The sequence below is a fragment of the Myotis yumanensis genome, unplaced genomic scaffold, assembly GCF_028538775.1.
Source record: "Myotis yumanensis isolate MYYU_CA2020_CCGP unplaced genomic scaffold, mMyoYum1.0.hap1 SCAF_9, whole genome shotgun sequence".
In the NCBI taxonomy this organism is placed as follows: domain Eukaryota; kingdom Metazoa; phylum Chordata; class Mammalia; order Chiroptera; family Vespertilionidae; genus Myotis; species Myotis yumanensis.
The window spans coordinates 10626908-10647009 of NW_027223760.1; the positions used below are offsets into that span (position 1 = coordinate 10626908).

At 41.2% G+C, this 20102-nt stretch overlaps 1 protein-coding gene across 1 annotated transcript in view; it reads left to right on the top strand.

Annotated features, from left to right (window-relative positions):
- MET (MET proto-oncogene, receptor tyrosine kinase) overlaps positions 1–15736 on the top strand; it is a 139270-nt gene extending 123534 nt beyond the window's left edge. Inside the window, exons 18-21 of the mRNA XM_070423765.1 lie at positions 2785–2894; positions 4070–4235; positions 13355–13491; positions 13600–15736. Of these exons, the coding sequence (XP_070279866.1) occupies positions 2785–2894; positions 4070–4235; positions 13355–13491; positions 13600–13810 (624 nt within the window). The 3' untranslated portion in view covers positions 13811–15736. The remainder of the gene's footprint in view (positions 1–2784; positions 2895–4069; positions 4236–13354; positions 13492–13599) is intronic.
- The last annotated feature ends 4366 nt before the right edge of the window (positions 15737–20102 follow it).

A 20102-nucleotide genomic window follows, 5' to 3' on the forward strand; every position in this document is an offset into this window, starting at 1 on the left:
ATGTTTAGATTATATGTTTGACTTGCATTATATTTCTGCTGTATAGTGCTAGGCCAGACAATAAATTAATAAATAGTAGCTAACCCCCTTCTAGCCTGTCCCCACCCCCACCCCAGATTTTCACCACCTTATGGTCTGTGTCCATGGGTTATGCATATATGCATATAAGAAAAAATAAATAAATAGTAGCTAAATACGTGTGTGTGTGTGTGTGTGTGTGTGTGTGTACACACATCCCATTAAAATGCAAACTGGTGAGGGTAGGGATTTTTGTGTGTATGTTCTCTGCTGTAGCTCTAACACCTAAAATGGTGTTTGGCCCATAGACTCTCAGTGAATATTTGTTGAATGAATGAGCTCAGAGTTACAAAAAAGGTTGTTAGGCTCCTACAAATGAGAATTTTCTTAGTGACATTTTTTGTTGTTGTTAATCCTCACCTAAGGATATTTTTCCATTGCTTTTCAGAGAGAATGGGAGGGAGGGAAGAAAAGAGGGAGGGGAGAGAGAGGGAGAGAGAGAGAGAGATCTATGTAAGAGCGACACATCGACTCCTTGCCTCCCACACATGCCCCAACTGAAGGCAGTGAGTGAACCCAGGTACATATGTGAACTTGACCAGGAATAGAACCCGCAACCCTTTGGTTCGCAGGCCAGCACTCTAGCACACGGGCCAGGGCTCTTAGTGACATTTATGATAGAACCTAAAGGATGAGCAAGTAGTGGCCAGATCAGAACCAGAGAGGAAGCGGAAGGAGTTTCCAGAACTGAAAACATAGATGGTGTCCGGCTCCTCAGCCCCTGTGCCCAGGGTCCTTTGGGAGTTAATGGAGTAGTTTTACTCTTAATCAAAAAACAACAAACAAATAAAAAACACTTCATAAACATGGGGTCTGCTTTTTAGAGGAAATAAGGTCTAGAATGGATGATGAAGTAACATTTTGTGTTCAGCAAAAAGAATAAAATGCTCCCTGGCAATGAATGTTTGCAGATAGGGTGACTTTACCTTACAAAGCACAAAGCTGCCCTGACAGATCCCACTTTTGCACTTCAGTTCTTGTCATTCCCCTGGTAAGTTCATCTGGTTGGATATGCTACCTTCTCTCGGGTATTTTGCCCCCAGGGTTAAAGCATGCTAGAGACTTATTAGACTGCACTATGGCCTTTTACAACCTGAGGAGTCCATACTAATGACAACCACTGTCGTGGGTGTGTCTCTACCTGCTGTGGCCCTCCTTGGAAGGTCCCCATTGTCTGCCCCTTTGGTTCTCAAAACGCCACAGCAGCTGCTAAAGAAGACATGCCCTGTTCCCAATGGCCAGGCTCCGGCCACAGTGGCATCTGTGTGATTTCAGATATAGTTCTTACAGTTACGAAAGACATTCCCACTGTCCACACAGTGTTGTGGAGGGAGTTCCTAGAGAATGACGTTCCTGTTCTCTGTGTGGGTCCAGGCCCCTGGAGTTGTGAGCTGTGCTTCAGCACGTGTGGGAGGGGTTCTGACGGGAGTGATTTTGCTACAGTGTGGGCTTTGGAGCCTAAAAGATTTAGTTTAAAATCCTAATTCCACCACTTACCATCTGAGTGGTTAGGGCAGCCGTGGGCAAACTACGGCCCGCGGGCCGGATCCGGCCCGTTTGAAATGAATAAAACTAAAAAAAAAAAAAGACCGTACCCTTTTATGTAATGATGTTTACTTTGAATTTATATTAGTTCACACAAACACTCCATCCATGCTTTTGTTCCGGCCCTCCGGTCCAGTTTAAGAACCCATTGTGGCCCTCGAGTCAAAAAGTTTGCCCACCCTTGGGTTAGGGTAATTTATTTCTCTCTGAACTTCCTGTATTAACCATGCATTTCCTTTTTTTTTTAATTTCAGAGAGGAAGGGAGAGGGAGAGGGGGATGGAGACATCAGTGATGAGACAGAATCATTGATTGGCTGCTTCCTGCACACCCCCTACTGGGGATTGAGCCCACAACCCAGGCATGTGCCCTTGACCAGTATTGAACCCAGGACCCTTCAGTTCGCAGGCCAACGCTCTATCCACTGAGCCAAACCAGCTAGGGCTAATCATGTATTTCTGAGGCTCTAGCTTCTGGGGCCTCACTGACCTTGTAGAAACTGCCCCTCCCGGGACTAGCAAATTCCCAGAGATGGTGAACAACTCACCTTCTCAGAGGTGAGCCAATCCAGAGCCCAAACCCCAACCACCTCCTTGACGGGGCTCTCACACTCTAGGTCACTGTCTCCCTGCCCTACTCATTTAAGGGCCAGGTACCAGACAGCTAGGGACAGCACCTACGCCCTGAGCCCGCCTGCTGAAATTATCCCAGCTACCCAAGTCCTAGCCTGCTTACCCTGCCTTGCCCATTTCTTCCCACAGAAACCACAATGAGGCCTCACCTGTCTCCTGGCCAAGCCTAGTGCTTCCCTGTGTGGGCTTGCGGCAGGGCATGCCCCGCCTCCTGGGGCTTATCACAAACTGTCTTTTCAGTGGCAATTGTCTCCCACCCGTGGGCTTCACCATACCTGAATAATTCTACAACCCACATTTTAAAACACCTCCAGTTCTGCACCTGTATGAGGATTAGCCCAAATGTATAAACCATCTAGCCTGGTGCGTTGCAAACAGTAGATGCTTAATAAACGGTTGCTATTATCAATCAACAGGGCGTAAGCTATCATTTGAAACAAGATCGTTCTTATAAACATCTCAGAATTCTGAGATCCTCGCTAGAACTGTAGATGCTTCGTTTATGAGTTCCCAATTCTCTTTGATTGCAGAACCCAACTGTAAAAGATCTTATTGGCTTTGGTCTTCAAGTAGCCAAAGGCATGAAATATCTCGCAAGCAAAAAGTTTGTCCACAGAGACTTGGCTGCAAGGAACTGTATGTAAGTATAAGAAGCTCTGTGCCCACAGTCCAAATGAAGTGAAAAGGAGGACTCTGTTTCCCCTGATTTTCATGCAAAAGTCATTTATTTCCGTTACAGTTTTAAATCCACATGTAAGCACTGGAGATGTAGGAGGGCCTTTCAGTCTCTGTCAAATGGAGAATGTAAAAGGGATTCTCCAGAGGGGGCCTTAACAGCTGCTCTGTGCTTTCCCCTTTTTTTCCTTCCCAAAAGTAGGCCTCAGTGTTGTGGTTTCACACTGCATTAGTGTTGGGAGGTAGAATTTGATCTTCAGCCTTTTACAGTGAAAAGAAGAGAGCTGATAACGCCAATACCAACATATTGTCACTTCCCAAGAGTGGATTTGAAGTCAGCCTGCAGAAGCCCTACCAAAAATGGTATTTGGGAATGAATTCAAAGAACTTTTTTTGTGTCTGGCTGCCTGGGCTATATAATATGGCAGTCAACAGTTTGTAATCCATTCAGCGCTTTCCCTTGCATAGCGCTGATTCATGCCTTACAGTGTATGTGAAGGAGAGAGCTGTGCTCTTCATTTCCTACCTTGGCTTTGGTCACTGTGACAACATAAAAGCCCACTTAAACAAAGGGACACACAGCCTCAGGGAGCGGAAATTGATTTTGTTGAAACTTGCTGTTTTTCTCAGATGCTTTACTATGTGTCCTGTTTCTCTATTACCTTAGTGGTGGGATATATGAGTTTTATCTACTATCCTAGCCCATTTGAGAATGAAAAAGTAAGATCACAGGGCCTGGTCATGTCTCCCCTATAAACCTAATCGGTAATAAGTTGACAAGTGATTATTGGCGATTACTTTGGTTACTCAGTTGGCATACTTGATTTAGCTACCAAGGATATCGGGAGGGGGGCCCGATTTTACTACTTCAGATCTGCAAAAGCAAAACGAAGTTTCTTATGTAACATCACTCATGATCTCTTTCCTAGGCTTGTTGAGTTTGTCATGTAAATGTCAAGCACTTTTACTCAAGAATTCCATTATAATCTAGTGTTAGTCGGTTGAGGCTGGAAGAAGCCTCCCAGTAGAAGTTCAGGATTTGTGGATTTCCAACACAGAAGCCACTTGTTCTGTAGATAATCGCGTCACAGTAAATGATTCTGTTTCAGCCACCAGTAATAATATTTGTCCTTTCTGTAGGCTAGATGAAAAATTCACTGTCAAGGTTGCTGATTTTGGTCTTGCCAGAGACATGTATGATAAAGAATACTACAGTGTACACAACAAAACAGGTGCAAAACTGCCAGTGAAGTGGATGGCTTTAGAAAGTCTTCAGACTCAGAAGTTTACCACCAAGTCAGATGTGGTAACGTATTATTGATCACCCCTGACCTTCTCCTCTTTTACTTTCATACCCAAATTTTTTCAGTAGTTTTATGGCTACTTAATTTTTTTTAAAGAAAAGAAACTTTTAACATCACTAATTTCAATTTTTTTCCTAAGCAAAAGTGCTCGATTATCTAATGCACTCATAGTGTTACAAGTGGAAATGGGGTATCCACCGGTGGAAATGGGGGATCACCTTCCCCACTGGGTGCTCGGGGTCGGGTCCTTACCTTATCTTGAGAAAAAGAACTTTCTGAGACTCACATGGGAGAATGAGTGCTTTTTATTTATGTGGAAATATATCCCTCGGTATCCAACGTCCCATTTCCCTTAATCAGTCCTGGAAAAGGTGCAGCTGGGGATTCAGCAGAGCTGGAAGCAAAGCCATAGTCCAGAGTTTCCATTCCATTGGTGAAACTGGTCCGGTTTAATATCAGGCTAGTTGCATTCCATTAGTCCATTGTGTGTGGTGTCCTAGGCCATGGGCCATATGGGCAAATGCAGGAGCATGGAGTCAGGGGCAACACAACGAGGGGCAAGAGAGAGAACTCCTTTGTTTAGGACAGTAAGTTTATCAAATCTGCACCCCCTCCTGCTTGCAGTGGTCACACCTACCCTGGCTAGTGCCCTGTTCCCAGGTGTGACTGACAAACACGCACCTTCCCTATGTCACCCAGACTTCACTGGGCATGTGCCTATTTGACGTTCCCTTTGTTCCTTTCCGCTTTATTAATAACCAGGGTCATTGCAACAGTATCAGTAGTATGTTTTTATAATTCATTTATTCAAAAACATTTGTCTGGCAGATGCTAGATCCTTAGGAAGCCCAGAGCTGGACCAAGTGTGAACCCTGTTCTCTGGAAGCTTTAGCTCAGCAGAGAAGACAAGGCCTGTCCATCAAAAACTGAGTGGATTAGCCCTGCCACTCATAGCTCACACTTCATGGCAGCAAGAATTCCACCTTGAGAGATCTAGAAGCTATAACTGAGGCCGGTCTGGCAATGAAGTCATTATTCCTGCACCTAGCTAGAAACACGCTCTCCTTTATTTGCCACGGCCATCCTCCTCTCACAGAGCCAGCTTCGAAAGGCATGCACCTGAATACTGACACTCACCTGGAGAGCCACATGCCCTTCCACCTGGAGGAAAGGACAGTGCTTGAAATTGTTACAGAAGAGAAAGAGTTCATCCACCTGGTGCCAAGCACTAGACCCTGAGAACTGTAGTGTAGAAATACTTGGCTATTTTATTATGGACTATGGAAATTCGTGCATGGGTGGGGTCCCTAGGCCTGGCCAGCAATCAGGGCCTATCAGGGCCATCTTGCCCAGTCCCAATCAGGGCCAGGCCAGCTGAAGCCTGCCGGATGGGGCCTGTTGGACGAGGGGAGGGACCGCGTGGGAGGTTTGCTGGCCTGGGGGGAGGGACCGGGAGAGGTTGGCTGGCTGTGGGAGTGCATTGATCACCAGGGGGCAGCTCCTCCATTAGGTGTCTGCCCCCTGGTGGTCAGTGCGTGTCATAGTGACTGGTCGACCGGTTGTTTCAGTTCGGTCGTAACTGTCGCTTAGGCCTAGTTAGATAGATAGATAGATAGATAGATAGATAGATAGATAGATAGATAGATAGATGGTACCATCCAGGAGAACAGGAAGCAAATACTCAAGAGCCAAAACTCACTGATAGCATGTAGGTTACAGATTATATAGGGCAAATCTCAAGATACTGTGAGTTAGGAGGTTTGGGGTCATGCTGGAAGCTAATTGGTTGGAGGTAAGGTAATGGTAAAAAATCATTTCTTCAGGTCTTAAAGACAGTTCTGAAGTCTGCTCCTATGTCCCTCTGTCTGGTTTCTTGGGGAAGATTCCAGGGAGTGGTTCCTTCCACCTTAGAGCCTAGGAACTGAAACATAATATAGGTGAAAATGTTATCTTTAGCCTGCAAGAAGTCCAGACCTTGTGATCATTAATCAGGTCTAGGTTATTGTCTTCTGCTGCCTCAGGGGTTGCTCATTATCCAGGGAAAGGCTAGGTCTCTGAAGGGTATAGAAAGAAAAAGAAATATGATTTCTAGAGCTAGGATTTAAAACTAAATTTAATCAAAGGGCCCTCGGTTTCAATTCCTCCCTCTCCCCCCCCCCCCCATTTTATTTTTTTAATCATTTCTCAATCTTGAGGAAGAAGGGGGAAAGACCTCTCTGACTGCTTCCTGCTGAAAGGGGGGCAGAGTTCAGGATTAGAAGAATGAAACTGTTTTACATTCAATTGAAAATATTTTTCAGCTTCCGGTTTACCATGAATAGTCCGTATGACCATAATGTTTGCTTTTTTCCCTGCTTTCTAGGTTGAAAACATCTCATAATATCTTATCTGGGGCAGAACAATATAGAAAAACCTTGTCATTTTTGATAGTTTGATATAGAACCAAACTCTAATTCTGTATTAGCTTAGGGTGGCTTCTTAAATTAACTTACTCTATTAAATCTACTTTAATCTTATTCAGCTTAATCATACATAAAATTTTCTTTCTCAGGGTTCCTTTGCCACAGAACTTCTACAACTTTCCTAGTCCCTCTTAGTTTGTCTCTTCTTACTCAATTTGAAACAACCAACCTTTTTTTAGGACAAGCCACTTTCTATTAGTGCCCCAAAAATGTATTTCCATGCCTAATGCCTTTCTTCCTAAAAACTCACATCATTTCCTTCCATATTAATTAAAAATTCATAACCCTTAGGACCTCAGTTCTAAGGTAAAATGTAAGTAATTAACATTTTTTAGGTTGGCAAATTTATTAATCTATTTCATAACCTTTAGAAACATAGGTTCTTTTACTGGCAAAGCACAAAATGTTTTTATTAACAGATCTAAATGTATCATTTAGTTTCTCTGTAATAAGAGGTCAATAGTAGGTAAACTTAGACTTGTTTAGCAATTACTGTTTCAGTATTTTATGTTATTTGGAAATTTCTAGATATTCAATAATTTTTGTCATTTAACTTAGTAAAACTCTAAAGCTTCAAGTTACAAAGAGACTTAGAAAACTATTTAAGTGCACATACAATACAAGGTGTGACAAAAGGTGGTTTAGAGTTGTTGTATGGAAAATAATACAATAATTAATGAATAATAATACAAGAATAAACTCTGTGTTTCATGTACTCACAACTGTAAGCCTACTTTCGCTCCCACCCTGTATAATTATGGCTAAAGAGTTAACAGAAAAGAAACTTCTTATACCATTTATTTAATTTATTTGCTCCTAACAATTAAGTTTACATTACTTACGAAAATTTTATTATACCAAGTTTTTTGGAGTTTTTTGTTTTTTGTTTTGCTGACAAATTTTGCAACATAGATAACATGAACTTATTTGACTGATAAACCCAGGTGGAATAAAAGTATTACTTAATACTGATGATTTTGGCCCAGCAGGCCTGACTCGGTGGTTGAACATCGACCTGGAGCCAGGAGGACACAAAGTGGAGTTATGAGAATAAATTGAGAAAAACGTCTTCATACTAGATCATAGAGGTCCTTGGAAAGCAAGCTAGGGAGTCTGGACCATACAGTTACGTGGCTACCAGCAGCACCATAACCAGCATGTAGAACAGGTGCCGCTTTGTGGTCAGCCCCTCCTACCTGGAAACCACTAGTCTGTCTTCTGTGTCTAGTTTTACCTTTCCTAGAGTGTCATCAAGTCGTCTTTGAGTCTGTCTCCTTTCACGTTGCATAATGCGCTTAAGGGTCATGCATGTTTTGTCAGTAGTATCAATGTATCAGTAGTTCATTTCTTTTTTTATTGTAAAAAACACAACAAAAAATCGATCATCTTTAAGTGTGCAGTACAATAATGTGAATTACATGCACATTGTTATGCAGCAGATCTCTTCATCTTGTAAAATTGAAATTCTCTATCCTCTAAACAACTTCCCATTTTCCCCTCCCCTCACCCTCTTGGCAACCGCCATTCTACTTTCTGTTTCTAAGAGTTTGACTACTGTAAGTAGAATCATGTATTATTTATCTTGTTGTGACTGGCTTATTTCACTTAGTATAATGTCCTCAAGGTTCATCCAGGTTGTAGCACATGACAGGATGTCCTTCTTTTCAAGGGTAAATAATATTCCATTGTATGAATGTACCACATTCGCTTTGTCCATCTGTCAATGGACATTTAGGTTTCTTCCATTTCTTGGAATAATGCTGCTTTGAACATGGGTGTGCAAGTATCTCTTCAAGGTCCTTTTTCAGTTCTTTTCATTATATACCCAGAAATGAGATTACTTGACCGTATGGTAGTTCTATCTTTAATGTTTTAAGGGCCCTTCGTACTGTTTTTCGTAGGCTGATTCACTCCTTTTTAGTTCTGAGTGGTATTGCATTGTACAAATGTACCACATTTTGTTTACACATTTACCATCTGAAGGACACTTGGTTTCGTTCCAGTTTTAGGCAGTTACTTACATGAATTATAACTGCCTTACCATGTGCTTAAAGGTTTTTGTGTGAACATAATTTTTATTTCTTTTGGGTAAATATCTAGAAGTAGGATTACTGGGTTGTAAGATAAGTGTTATATTTAACTTTATGAGAAACTGCCACCTGTTTTTCCACACAGGCTGTATCATTTTATATTCTTAACAGTAATATATAAGTTTCAGCTCAGCATTCATACCACCACTTACCATTGTCAGTTTGGGGGGTTTTAGCTATTCAAATAGATTATAGTGGTGTCTCATTTTCTTTTTCATCTGCATTTGCCTATGGTTAATAATGTTGAGCATCTTTTCATGTACTTGTTTGACATTCTTATACCTCTGTTAGTGAAGTGCCTACTCAAAACTTTTGCCCATTTTTTTAAGTTTTAGAACTTATTTTCTGGTGTGTTTTTTTAATTGGGTTATTTTTTATTAGTGAACTAGGGACCCAGTGCACGAATTCATGCACTTTGAAAGGAACTGTGGGCCGTGAGGCTGCAGTGGGCAGAGGGGTGGATCTCAGCCCATCCTCTGCACCCCCGCCCGGCCCCTTCTGCCACGGCCCCAGTCCTCTGTCTGCCGGCAGCCCCACTCCCACTGCCACTGCTCCCACACACTGACGGTGCCAGCCCCGCTTGCACCCTCTGATGGTGTGGGTGCGATCGCCCCTCAGGAGCAGGGGGAGGTGGAGAAGCCCTCAGGGGCAATCAGGGCTGGCAGCCACCGCTCACACCTGCTTATGATGCCAAGCGATCGGGACTGGCTCTGGGCACCGGCAGCACGTGCAAGCACCAGGTGGGATCACAGTGCGTGGGAGCAAAGAATTTTCAGTAACCATCAGAGGCTCACCCCGATGACAGCCTGCCTTGGTCTGGAGCCCCCACTCACCTGCTCCATCAGCCCACCATGGCCAACACCTGCCAGGTTCTGCACACGCCCCCTGGTGGCCAGCGCACATCATAGCAACCAGTTGTTCGGTTCCGGTTGTTCAGCCATTCCATCTATTTGCATATTAGCTTTTATTATATAGGATTATTGAAATTTTTTTTTCTAGCATGTAGCTTTTCTTTTCATTATTTTACTATCTTTCAAAGAGTAGAAGTTTAAATTTTATTGAAAAGTTATCAATTTACCCATTTTTTAATCAGTTGTGGTTTTTCACAAATTGCGTTGTATCTCAATTCACCTATTCTTGAACGCACAAATTTGGCTGTCCCCACTTACTTACCTCATGAGTGACCCTTTCTATAATTTTTTGCAGCTTATAACAGTCCCTCACATCTAATAACTGCTTTGATCTTTACTGTTTTGATGAAGTTGGGCAGAGATTCTTCAGATGAGCTCACTTCTGGTGCTCAGATGTTCAGAGTGGCTTGACTGTTTACACAGTAAGCGTGAATGATAAAGTTTTCCTGTCTTAAAACTGAAACTGACTTGTTCCCATCACTCCTGATGCTCACTCATTTACACCTCCCTCTCCCCTCTCTCTCTGTCTCCCCTCCCCCCATCTTCTCTCTTGGTCAACATCATGCTCCTTCACTGACCCTCCCCTCGCCATCCTGTCAGTCCAAAGCTGTCAAGGGGGAGGGCTTTTCCCGGCAACTGCTATTCTCTCTCCTCTCATGTCCCATGAGTCCTCCAACTCTCTTCTGAATCCAAATTACTGCTCAGAAATTTACCCAACTCTGTCCCCTTTTTTGTGAATTTGCCTTCAGACAACCCTATAGCCTAGGCCAGTGGTCGGCAAACTGCGGCTCTCGAGCCACATGCGGCTCTTTGGCCCCTTGAGTGTGGCTCTTCCACAAAATACCCCGTGCGGGCGCGCACGTACAGTGCGATTGAAACTTCGTGGTCCATGCGCAGAAGTCGATATTTTGTGGAAGAGCCACATTCAAGGGGCCAAAGAGCCGCATGTGGCTCTCGAGCTGCAGTTTGCCAACCACTGGCCTAGGCTATTGGTTAGGAGATCTTGTCATAGACAAGTAATCAGCCTCTCAGAACTTTGGTTTCCTCATCCTTAAAGCACTTTTAGCCCTGGCCGGTGTGGCTCAGTTGGTTGAGCATCATCCCATGCATCAAGAGACCTGGATTCCAGTCAGGGCACATGCTTGTGTTTCGGGCTCGATCCCCAGTAGGGGGCATTGCAGGAGACAGCCAATCAATGTTTCACTTTCACATCGATATTTCTCTCTCTCCCTCTCCCTTCCTCTGTCTCTAAATATCAATAATAAAAACTTTCTTTTTTTAAAAAAAAAAAGCATCTATAAAATCAATTACATTACAGGTTTATAAAAGGGTTATTACAAGGATAAGATAATCATTTTTTAAATATATTTTATTGATTTTTTACAAAGAGGAAGGGAGAGGGATAGAGAGGTAGAAACATTGATGAGAAAGAAACATCAATCAGCTGCCTCCTGCACACCCCCTACTGGGGATGTGCCCGCAAGCAAGGTACATGCCCTTGGCTGGAATCGAACCTGGGACCCTTCAGTTCACAGGCCAACGCTCCATCCACTGAGCCAAACCAGTTAGGGCAAGATAATAATTTTTTTAAAGGGCATGATGCTCATGCCCAGCTCATTATATGACACACACCATCTCCCACCACCCTAATTTTGAAGTTCAGTCTCATAGGCTTCCGTGTTGCACTATGCAGTAGTATCCCTCACCTCTTCTTGTTCAGAAAGCTGGTCTCCACCTTATGAATCAGCTTCTCCTATTTGTCTAAAGCATAGTGTTTACAAGATGCAATCTCCTGGAGCTCAACTCTAGTCATGTCCCATCAACTTCACTTTCCCCATTCAAAACCCCACAGCATGGTCCCCTTTCAGCCTTATCTGTCCCTCCTCCCTTCACTTAGTCCACACACCAAGCAGTGACTATTACATTTATAGTTCAATAAAAACATGTGTGCTCTCACCCCTTGGCCCACTCCTTCTACAGGGTACACTCTCTCTGCCCTCCTGTTACAATTACCTATAAAACAAATTCTCCCTTGCTTTCAACACCCACTTTACTATCACTTTCTTCCTGGAGCCTCTCTCAATTCCCCACTATTATCTAACTTTTCACAACATTTATGCCTCTTTTCTATTATTGCTCCATTGTTATATGTTATTGTTCTACATGATAGTTAATTGCATAATATTCTTAACCCTGTTTAATCAGCCTTGGGGCTTATCCAGCAACTTGGGGAGTAACCAACTTGTGCATCTCATGAGTCAGTAGATACTTGTTAAATTGACTTCAATTTTAATGCAAATTTTGGAACTTGAAGGTTAACACAATTAAGTTGTCAGAAGGAACTCATAAGATTTGCAGGCTTTGAAAACTTTGATTTTGAAAGGCTGCAGAAGATAGCAAAGTTATCTACCTCCTACCTGGGAAGGAGTTTGTTTGCTCTGTTTGGATTAAGGCTGTCAGTGGCCTTCAAGGTTCTTGCTCTTGGGCAAAAGGAAAGAGCCATTAATGGAGATTTGTATCAGCAATTCAAGTATCTACCTGGTTTCTTTCTTTTGGCCACAGTGTTCAAAGACATGCTTTATTCTCGTTCTTGCTGAATATTATGAGCTATGCTTGCTTCTCGGTGTCCTGTTCTCCTCCTCCACCTGTCCTGTCTGTATTCTCCTTCTTCAAGCTTCTTTTTTCTCAGAGCCTCACTTCTCTCCACACGTGCCTCTTGGTCTGTGAGTGTCCAGGAAGTGTTGCTAAGCAACGACTGATTCCCTGGGTCTTCCGCCCAGAGGTGACCTGCACATGCTGACTTACTCTCATTGTGTCACTCTCACCTTGGCACATGTCCAGGAGGAGGTAAATGTATGACCTGATGTATTATTCCAAGTTTAGTGCTTTAAGTCAAGAAATTGCATATTTAGTCAAGTTCAGTAGACCAGCCAAGAGCCAAGAACCAAGAACTTGTAGATGTTCATCCCAACGTGAATTAAGACTTGTTAGAGAATTTTAGCAAGTCACTTAACCTCTCCATGTCCCTGTGAGCTTCCTGTAAAGTATTGATAGAGCTGTTTTTATTAATCTATTCTTTTAATGTTTCAAGTTACAGGTATTTTATTGGGATTAGTTTTCAATAGCCTTGTTGCCTAGCAGTTTTATTACTTGTGATTTTAATATGGATTTTTACTTAGATCTTCTCTTCTAACATTAACTTTTAGGTATGGTTACATTCTTGACTATTTACATTCACTTGAAAGTCCCACAAATTTAAATTTTGGAAGGCTTACTTTTCTCCTTTTACTAATAATCTGAAAGTGTACTGAAGCCATTGAAAAGAGAAGGATAAAAACCTGTTAAAGCTTTGCCTTTACAAGAGTGAACTTAGAAAGCCTACTTTACTTAAGTACAGATGAAATCTTAATCACCATGTGAACTTCAGATATTCTTTTTGAAAACTTTATATTTACTTGTAACTAAACTTTATCCAATTCTGGTTTAAACAAATCATAAAATATATAGCTTACTAATTGCCTTTAAGGAAATTTTTGCCCCAAACAGCACATGTATTGAGTACACTAAACCAAGTTTCGTTATCAAGACCTACTGATTTCCTTTCATATTTGTGTAGTCATACTTCTCACCTGGATGCTCTCTTCCATTGTCTGAATAGTGGTCCTTTGGTGTACTCCTCTGGGAACTGATGACAAGAGGGGCACCACCCTATCCTGACGTCAACACCTTTGATATAACAGTTTACTTGTTGCAAGGCAGAAGGCTCTTACAACCCGAATACTGCCCAGATCCCTTGTGAGTACGAATTTCAAAAGAATCTTCTGTAGCTCTTATAATCTTTACTTTTACAGAAATGCTTGTCTCTAACGTATCTCTCACAGCACTTCTTTCTTTCTGACACAGGTATGAAGTGATGCTAAAATGCTGGCATCCCAAAGCTGAAATGCGCCCAACCTTTTCTGAACTGGTCTCCAAGATATCAGTGATATTCTCTACTTTCATTGGGGAACACTATGTCCATGTGAATTCTACTTATGTGAATATCAACAGTGGTTCTCCATACCCCTCTCTGCTGTCATCTCAAGATGAAGTTGATGGCGAGGGAGACACATGATGGATGAATACGCCATCAGCCCCCTTCTGATAAACATCATAGAACTGTTCTAGCAACGGTCCACACCACGACCAATACTTTTTCACTGCCTGGGCATTGAAAGGCCACCAGATATTTTTTGATTTGCCAAAATTGTGCTATTATAGGACCTTATATTGTTCTTTTAAATGACTGGATTCTGAGGAATTTGTCATCTGACAAAGCATCAGAGCCAGAAACTTGGTCCCATAGGCCAATGACCAAGGGCAACCCTGCAGCTTTGATGACGCTCCCGTCGCATTCAGGCCAAAACCTGAATTCTAGGTTGAAGTTTTAAAAATCAGGATCCAACCTGATTTCATGCAGGGAATTGAGGCAGTCAGTTCGGAGGCCTTCTTGATCACCGAAAATTCAGAAGTGGTAATGCCCAGGGAGCCGGGGACCAGACCACTCATTTAGAATTTCAAAGAGATTTCATGTGTTACATAGTCACTAACATATGTTATTACTGATGTTGGGCAAACATTCCCTTCTACATTTTTGCATACACATTCCTTTTATTGAAGAAATGTCCATAGGCAATGCAGGATACAAAATGTGTTTAATAGGGACAATTATGTATTGTGTATACATAGATGATGGCATTAAGAAGGTTTTCATAAAATAGTTTGGTAATAATGAAATATTTGTTATTTAAAAATCAGCTGCTTAAAAAAATCAACTGTTTGAAAATGATACTGTTCTGATCTAATGAATGTGGACATTTAGATGTTTTTGTCTGCATTTTTTTTTAATGCCAACTGAAAATAAAGCAAGTACTTTGTGATAATAAGTGTTTTTAAAGGTAACTTAGCATGTTTTTGAAGCAAAATACATCTGTCTAAAAGGTTTATTGGTTCCAATCTTCCTCCTATCTAGGGCAAAGAAATGACCAATGGACTGGAAATATTAGCCTCGTTTTCAAGTGGCAGCTTCTATCCCACAAACACATAGAGACAATAAAACTTTTGGGGAGTCCAGTTTTTGCATTAGGACATGTTCTGTGTTAAGCAAAAAGTATTTTAGAAAAAAAAGGGCAGTTGTAAGTTCTGGCTATTTCACCTGGATAAATAATGGTTACTCTGGGTAGGACTCTCATGCTGTTTTGTTTTGTGAGATTTTGTGCTTACTACTGTATAGTGCATATGGCACAGGATACTCTAACTGGTCTTCTCTGTGTAAACATTTTAAATATTCTATTTTTATAAAAATGTTTATTTTTAATGATATAAGAAAACTTTCGTTAGGCCACAAAAATACTGCACTGTGAACATTTCAGAAAAGGCATGTCAGACTTGGGTTAATAATAATGGCATGGTTTTAAATGGCTGTAAACAATGATAACGAAATGTGCTGATTGCCAGCACACCCCACCCTCATTACATCACACAGAAAGCTATGAAGAGGGTGTTACACTGAACCCAGTAGTAGAGTTGAGCTGTTGTTGCAAGGGAGTGATTACAATCAAAAGCTCTTTGACGATGGAACTTACCAGAAGACACAAGGAATCATACTGCAGAGATATTTCAATCTAAATGTTCCTATTTTAAAAGTGTCAAGAGTAATACTAGTTCACAGAGTATTGTAAATCTACTTTGTGGAAAGAAATATCTCTACCAATGTCAAGAAAATGAATACATCAAGAACACGCAGAACTTGTGGAAACAACCCATCACCAAGTCTACACACCTTATATGCTTGAGAAAGCTGTAATGTGAAAATCGTGTTTGCTATTTACAAATGTGTCCTTAGGTTAATGTGTCTGGACAGATTGTGGGAGTGATTCTAAGAATTAGATTACTTGTCACTGCCTATACCTGCAGTTGAGCTGATGGTACTTTGTATGTTAGTAGTTATTGTTCTGATAACTCATACAATTGAAAATAAAGCGGTGTATCATCTTGTAAACTGCGATGTGCTTATTGCTATTCATGCTTGATTACCTACATTTACATAATGGCAGGAAGCCCACAATTGATTTCACCTGGCTGCATCAAGCTCCTCCATATGAGAGCCTTAATCAAGTTAATGCACGGGCAGCTGAAAAGCATTCGCATCTCTGAATCTCTGGAAGTCTGTCTTTTTAAGGGGACTTTGCCCTGAGTTGCCAAATTACCTACGTTTCTCTGACAAATTTTGAACTGCTAGAGCACGTTGCTCCTACTTTCGCATGATGCTCTTCTCCAGCAACGTGCATTTTTGGGCCACAGGATGTGACAGTGGAGCTGCAACCCCATAGTTGGCCCAGAGATACCTACTTGGGAGTTGGAAGAGAGAGGCCTTCTTACCCACTACACTCAGGATCCCACCGTTCCGGAGCCCCCAGTTACCAGAAAACTACTTTCAGGTTATCACCGCGAGTATTCTTGTAATGGTAAGGGTGATATTTCACTCCTCTAAGAATCATGTAGCACTTTGGAGCAACCTGATTAAAAAAAAAAATTTGTAAGACCCAAGTTTAAACCGGTGCCTATAAAATACAGTGGGAGCTGATTCTTTACTGAGAGAGAAGTCAATTCTTATACACAGCCACCTCCCACCCAGAAAGAGATGCATTTTCATAGAAAGGTCAATCTGACTCCATGGCCCTGAAGGACAATAATCTGTCATCTTTATTTATACCCCTAGTATCTGGCATTTAATAGATTCTCAAATAATTGCAAAACTGAAACAGGATTTTCTTATCAATCACTTTAACCCACCACAGATACAGTTATTACCTGTGTAGCTCCCAGGATGTTTGGTGAACACTGACATGGGGTGGGGGGGGCACCCTTCGAGGGAGAGAGGGGTAAAAAGATAACTCTTAGCAAAGTTTATTTGATGCTCTAAATTATTAATTACCACAGGATTTTTTACCTCACAATGTAGGCCTCAATTATGTTTGCTGTCTGACCTACACAATAGCTTGCACTCTTAAAGAAATATAGGGAAGCGATAAAAAGCTTGTCAAGCACATCAAATGATTGAATGTTTGAATGCTGACATCTATTACTAATCTACCTGATTTAGTTCAGGAACTAACTCAGTACTATATAAAAGAAATTGATTAGTATTTCATTTAATTCAACTGATGTTCATTGAGCATCTACATATGTTAGGCACTGTGCTGGGCAATGGGATTTAAGAATAAACAGTCCCTCCTACCCCAAGGAATGTAATGAAGAGACAAAATTATGCAACTAGTGAATATTAAATTATACACTTCCTTGATCGGTAAACTACCTTGAAGAGGCATCACAGTTTATAACTGGAAGTTTGTACCTTTGACCCTTCCACCTTTTCTTCTACACCCCCATTCCCTGTCACTAGCTACCACCAATCTGATCTATGTATCTACAGGCTTGGTTTGAGGTTTATTTGTTTATATTTTGTGGTGTGTGGTTTTTTTTTAATCCTCATACCAAAGTGAAGGCTCTTACACAAATAGATCAAGCTCTGATTTACCTTGGGCAAAATATTGACCCTCTCTCAACCTAAGTCTCTGTATATGTTAAGTAGGTTAAACCTACTTCCTTCAAAAAGTCATTTGAGGGCTAAGCAACAGTGTGTAAAGGCACACCATAGTTGCTCAATAGTTGGGATGTTACTATTATCTTCAGTCTTAGACAATGAAAGCCCATGAAAAGGTAGCCAGCCGGTGATTGATTAAAAAGGGAAATTAAGTCTGAAAAGAACCTTATACTAGTAGATGTTTAAATACAAATTCTTACCCCATCCCTCGCCTCATACCTGCTTTATACAACAGACAGAGCTGTGAACCCGCCTCGCCCTTGAGTACTGATATGCAGTGCAGGAGGAGAATGGTGACTCGGCAATGGCAAGGCTGTGCCCCTTCTCAGCACAGGAGACCTGAAGAAGACCGCCATCCATTCTTCTTTTTTCAAACTCCCTGCTACTTCTTTAATCACCTTTCCAATGACTAGTTTCTTTTTTTTCTTATTTAGCCTTCAGACCTAAAATATACAACAGACCTGGGGGGAAAGATCTGTCTGAATTAATGGAAAGTTTCATGAAGGCAAAATCATAGGAGACAACAATCCTCTCTATTCATGTCTAGCGATTATTACTGTTCCTTGTTTTGCTCAAATGGATGGTTAATAATTATTCAAATTCAGGAAAAAAGTAGACTAAGTACAGTATTGTTTGGGTTATATGGTGAGTGTAAGGAATACTTCATTAGTATTGTAATCCATCCGGATGACTAGACATGCCCGTGATTCACTCTTGTGGTGCTTGAGACAATTTCAGAAGATAGGTACCGGTATCTGACATTATTCCCTAAAAGAAGAAATGCTCATTGCTTTCAACGCCATAAAATGTTTTTTCTTTTCATACTTAACATTTTCCTTCAGGACTATTTTAATTCCCTATCAAAAATTGGAAATAGCTTCGGTCATAAACCAGTGAAATATTTCAGTAGGTGAATTGGAGGTAATAAAACAGAGGCTTGCCCAAGCTGTCCCTTGTTGTAAATTACACCAGGGATCTAGATTACGTCAGCCAAAGGTATTGATCACAATGCTGAGAGGTTTATAACCACTATTGACTTACCATGTGACCCCGGAGCAGATATCTAGGAAAATTGCAAAAGCATGTCGATGGCAATGAAAAACCCATCATTAATAGGACCATGTTAGCTTCCAGACAAATATTTAACAAATACTGGAAACAGAAGGAACTTTCATCTTCTCCTTTTTCTCTATTGCATGCTTCTGAGCTATTCAGATGAATGTTTTCCTTCTTATCAATAAAATGTGTAGGCTAAGAAAAAACTAACATGAATTAGTTAATTAGTCCCATATAAAATTAGCATCCAAACATCCAAATTGCTCCTAATCCTTTGTTGTTGTTGTTGTTGTTATTTAATGAACAATTAGATCCCCATATAGACCAATTTAGAATAGGGCTCAGGTCCTATTCTTCTGGGCAGTTAAACCCTACCTGGTTAGACATTCTGAAAACCATGTAGCATTTGAAAAGCAAACCTGAGATGACAATGACCATATTTAGGGTGCAAAACAGAAATGTTTAATTTAAGGAAACTACAAACTTAGCATTATTTTGAAGCCCCTAGACCCAGATTACAATGATAATGTTATCCTTTTCTTGAAAAGAAGCCCTGATGCATTCACTTTTTCACTGTTACATGCATACATTCTTTTCACCACATGAGTTCCAAGCTGGCAGAAACATCCACTAATCCTTAGACCTCTGGGCTGGAACGACAAAAATGCATAAAATCTTACCAGGCCAAAAGAGATCAACTTTAAAAAATCTTTGGCATCCTAACATGTCAGAACTGTTTTTCATGGACTTCCCAGACCATTTGTGCTTCCCCTTAGGGTCCATGGGATCTGCACAATCAGTTCCTATTTTTATTGGGCAGCCTGGGATTTTTAAGCACCATATTTTATTTACCTTTCTTGTTTGTTTATAATTTTCATGGTTGTTTTATGAGTTTTCTTTCTGTCTCTGATTCTAAAAGTGTTGGAAAGTGGTAATGGACAGACCGCTCCCTGTCAGCGAAACCTTCACTTTGACGTTTGTCACTGTGTTCTGGTGACATCTGCTCTTTTCATTACAGTCAAGCTGGGCCTTTCCTTCTGTAGGACTATGACTAAACTACCATATTCATCAGTGGCAACAATCCTCATAAACAAGAAATGACAAATCCTGCCCACACTTCTGAAGCCAGTCACATGACCTTCAGAGATTATTTCAGAAGTCCCAATAAAGAAAAATTACAGAGAAACCAAAATATCTTATTAGGATACTTTTCCAAAGATGCTTCTAATTTTTTGTTAACAATAGGAATTAAACCTAGGGAATTTAAATTAGCTTCGGTGGTAGCCAAAGGGATGTGGAAACACATGGGCAAAGCACAAAATTGCTAACTCAAAGAAATTGCTAACTCAATACTAAAAGAACATGTTTCATAAAGAAAATATCCAGTGTTAAAACTATGTAGATATTTTTTATGAAAAATTAGCTTAATTGATAAAAATAATCCTATATAATAAAACCCTAATATGCAAATGGACCACTGACCACCAGGGGGAGCACCACTCAGCCAGAAGCTGAGCTCACAGCTGGCAAGTGCAGCAGCGAGTGCTCCGGCCTCTGCAGGAGCACTAAGGAGCAGCGAGCAGGTGGACAGTAAGGAGCAAGGGGTCCCAGACTTGAGAGGATGCAGGCTGGGCTTAGGGACCCCCTCCTCCCCAGTGCATGTATTTTGTGCACCAGGCCTCTAAGTAGTGATAATAATAATGAT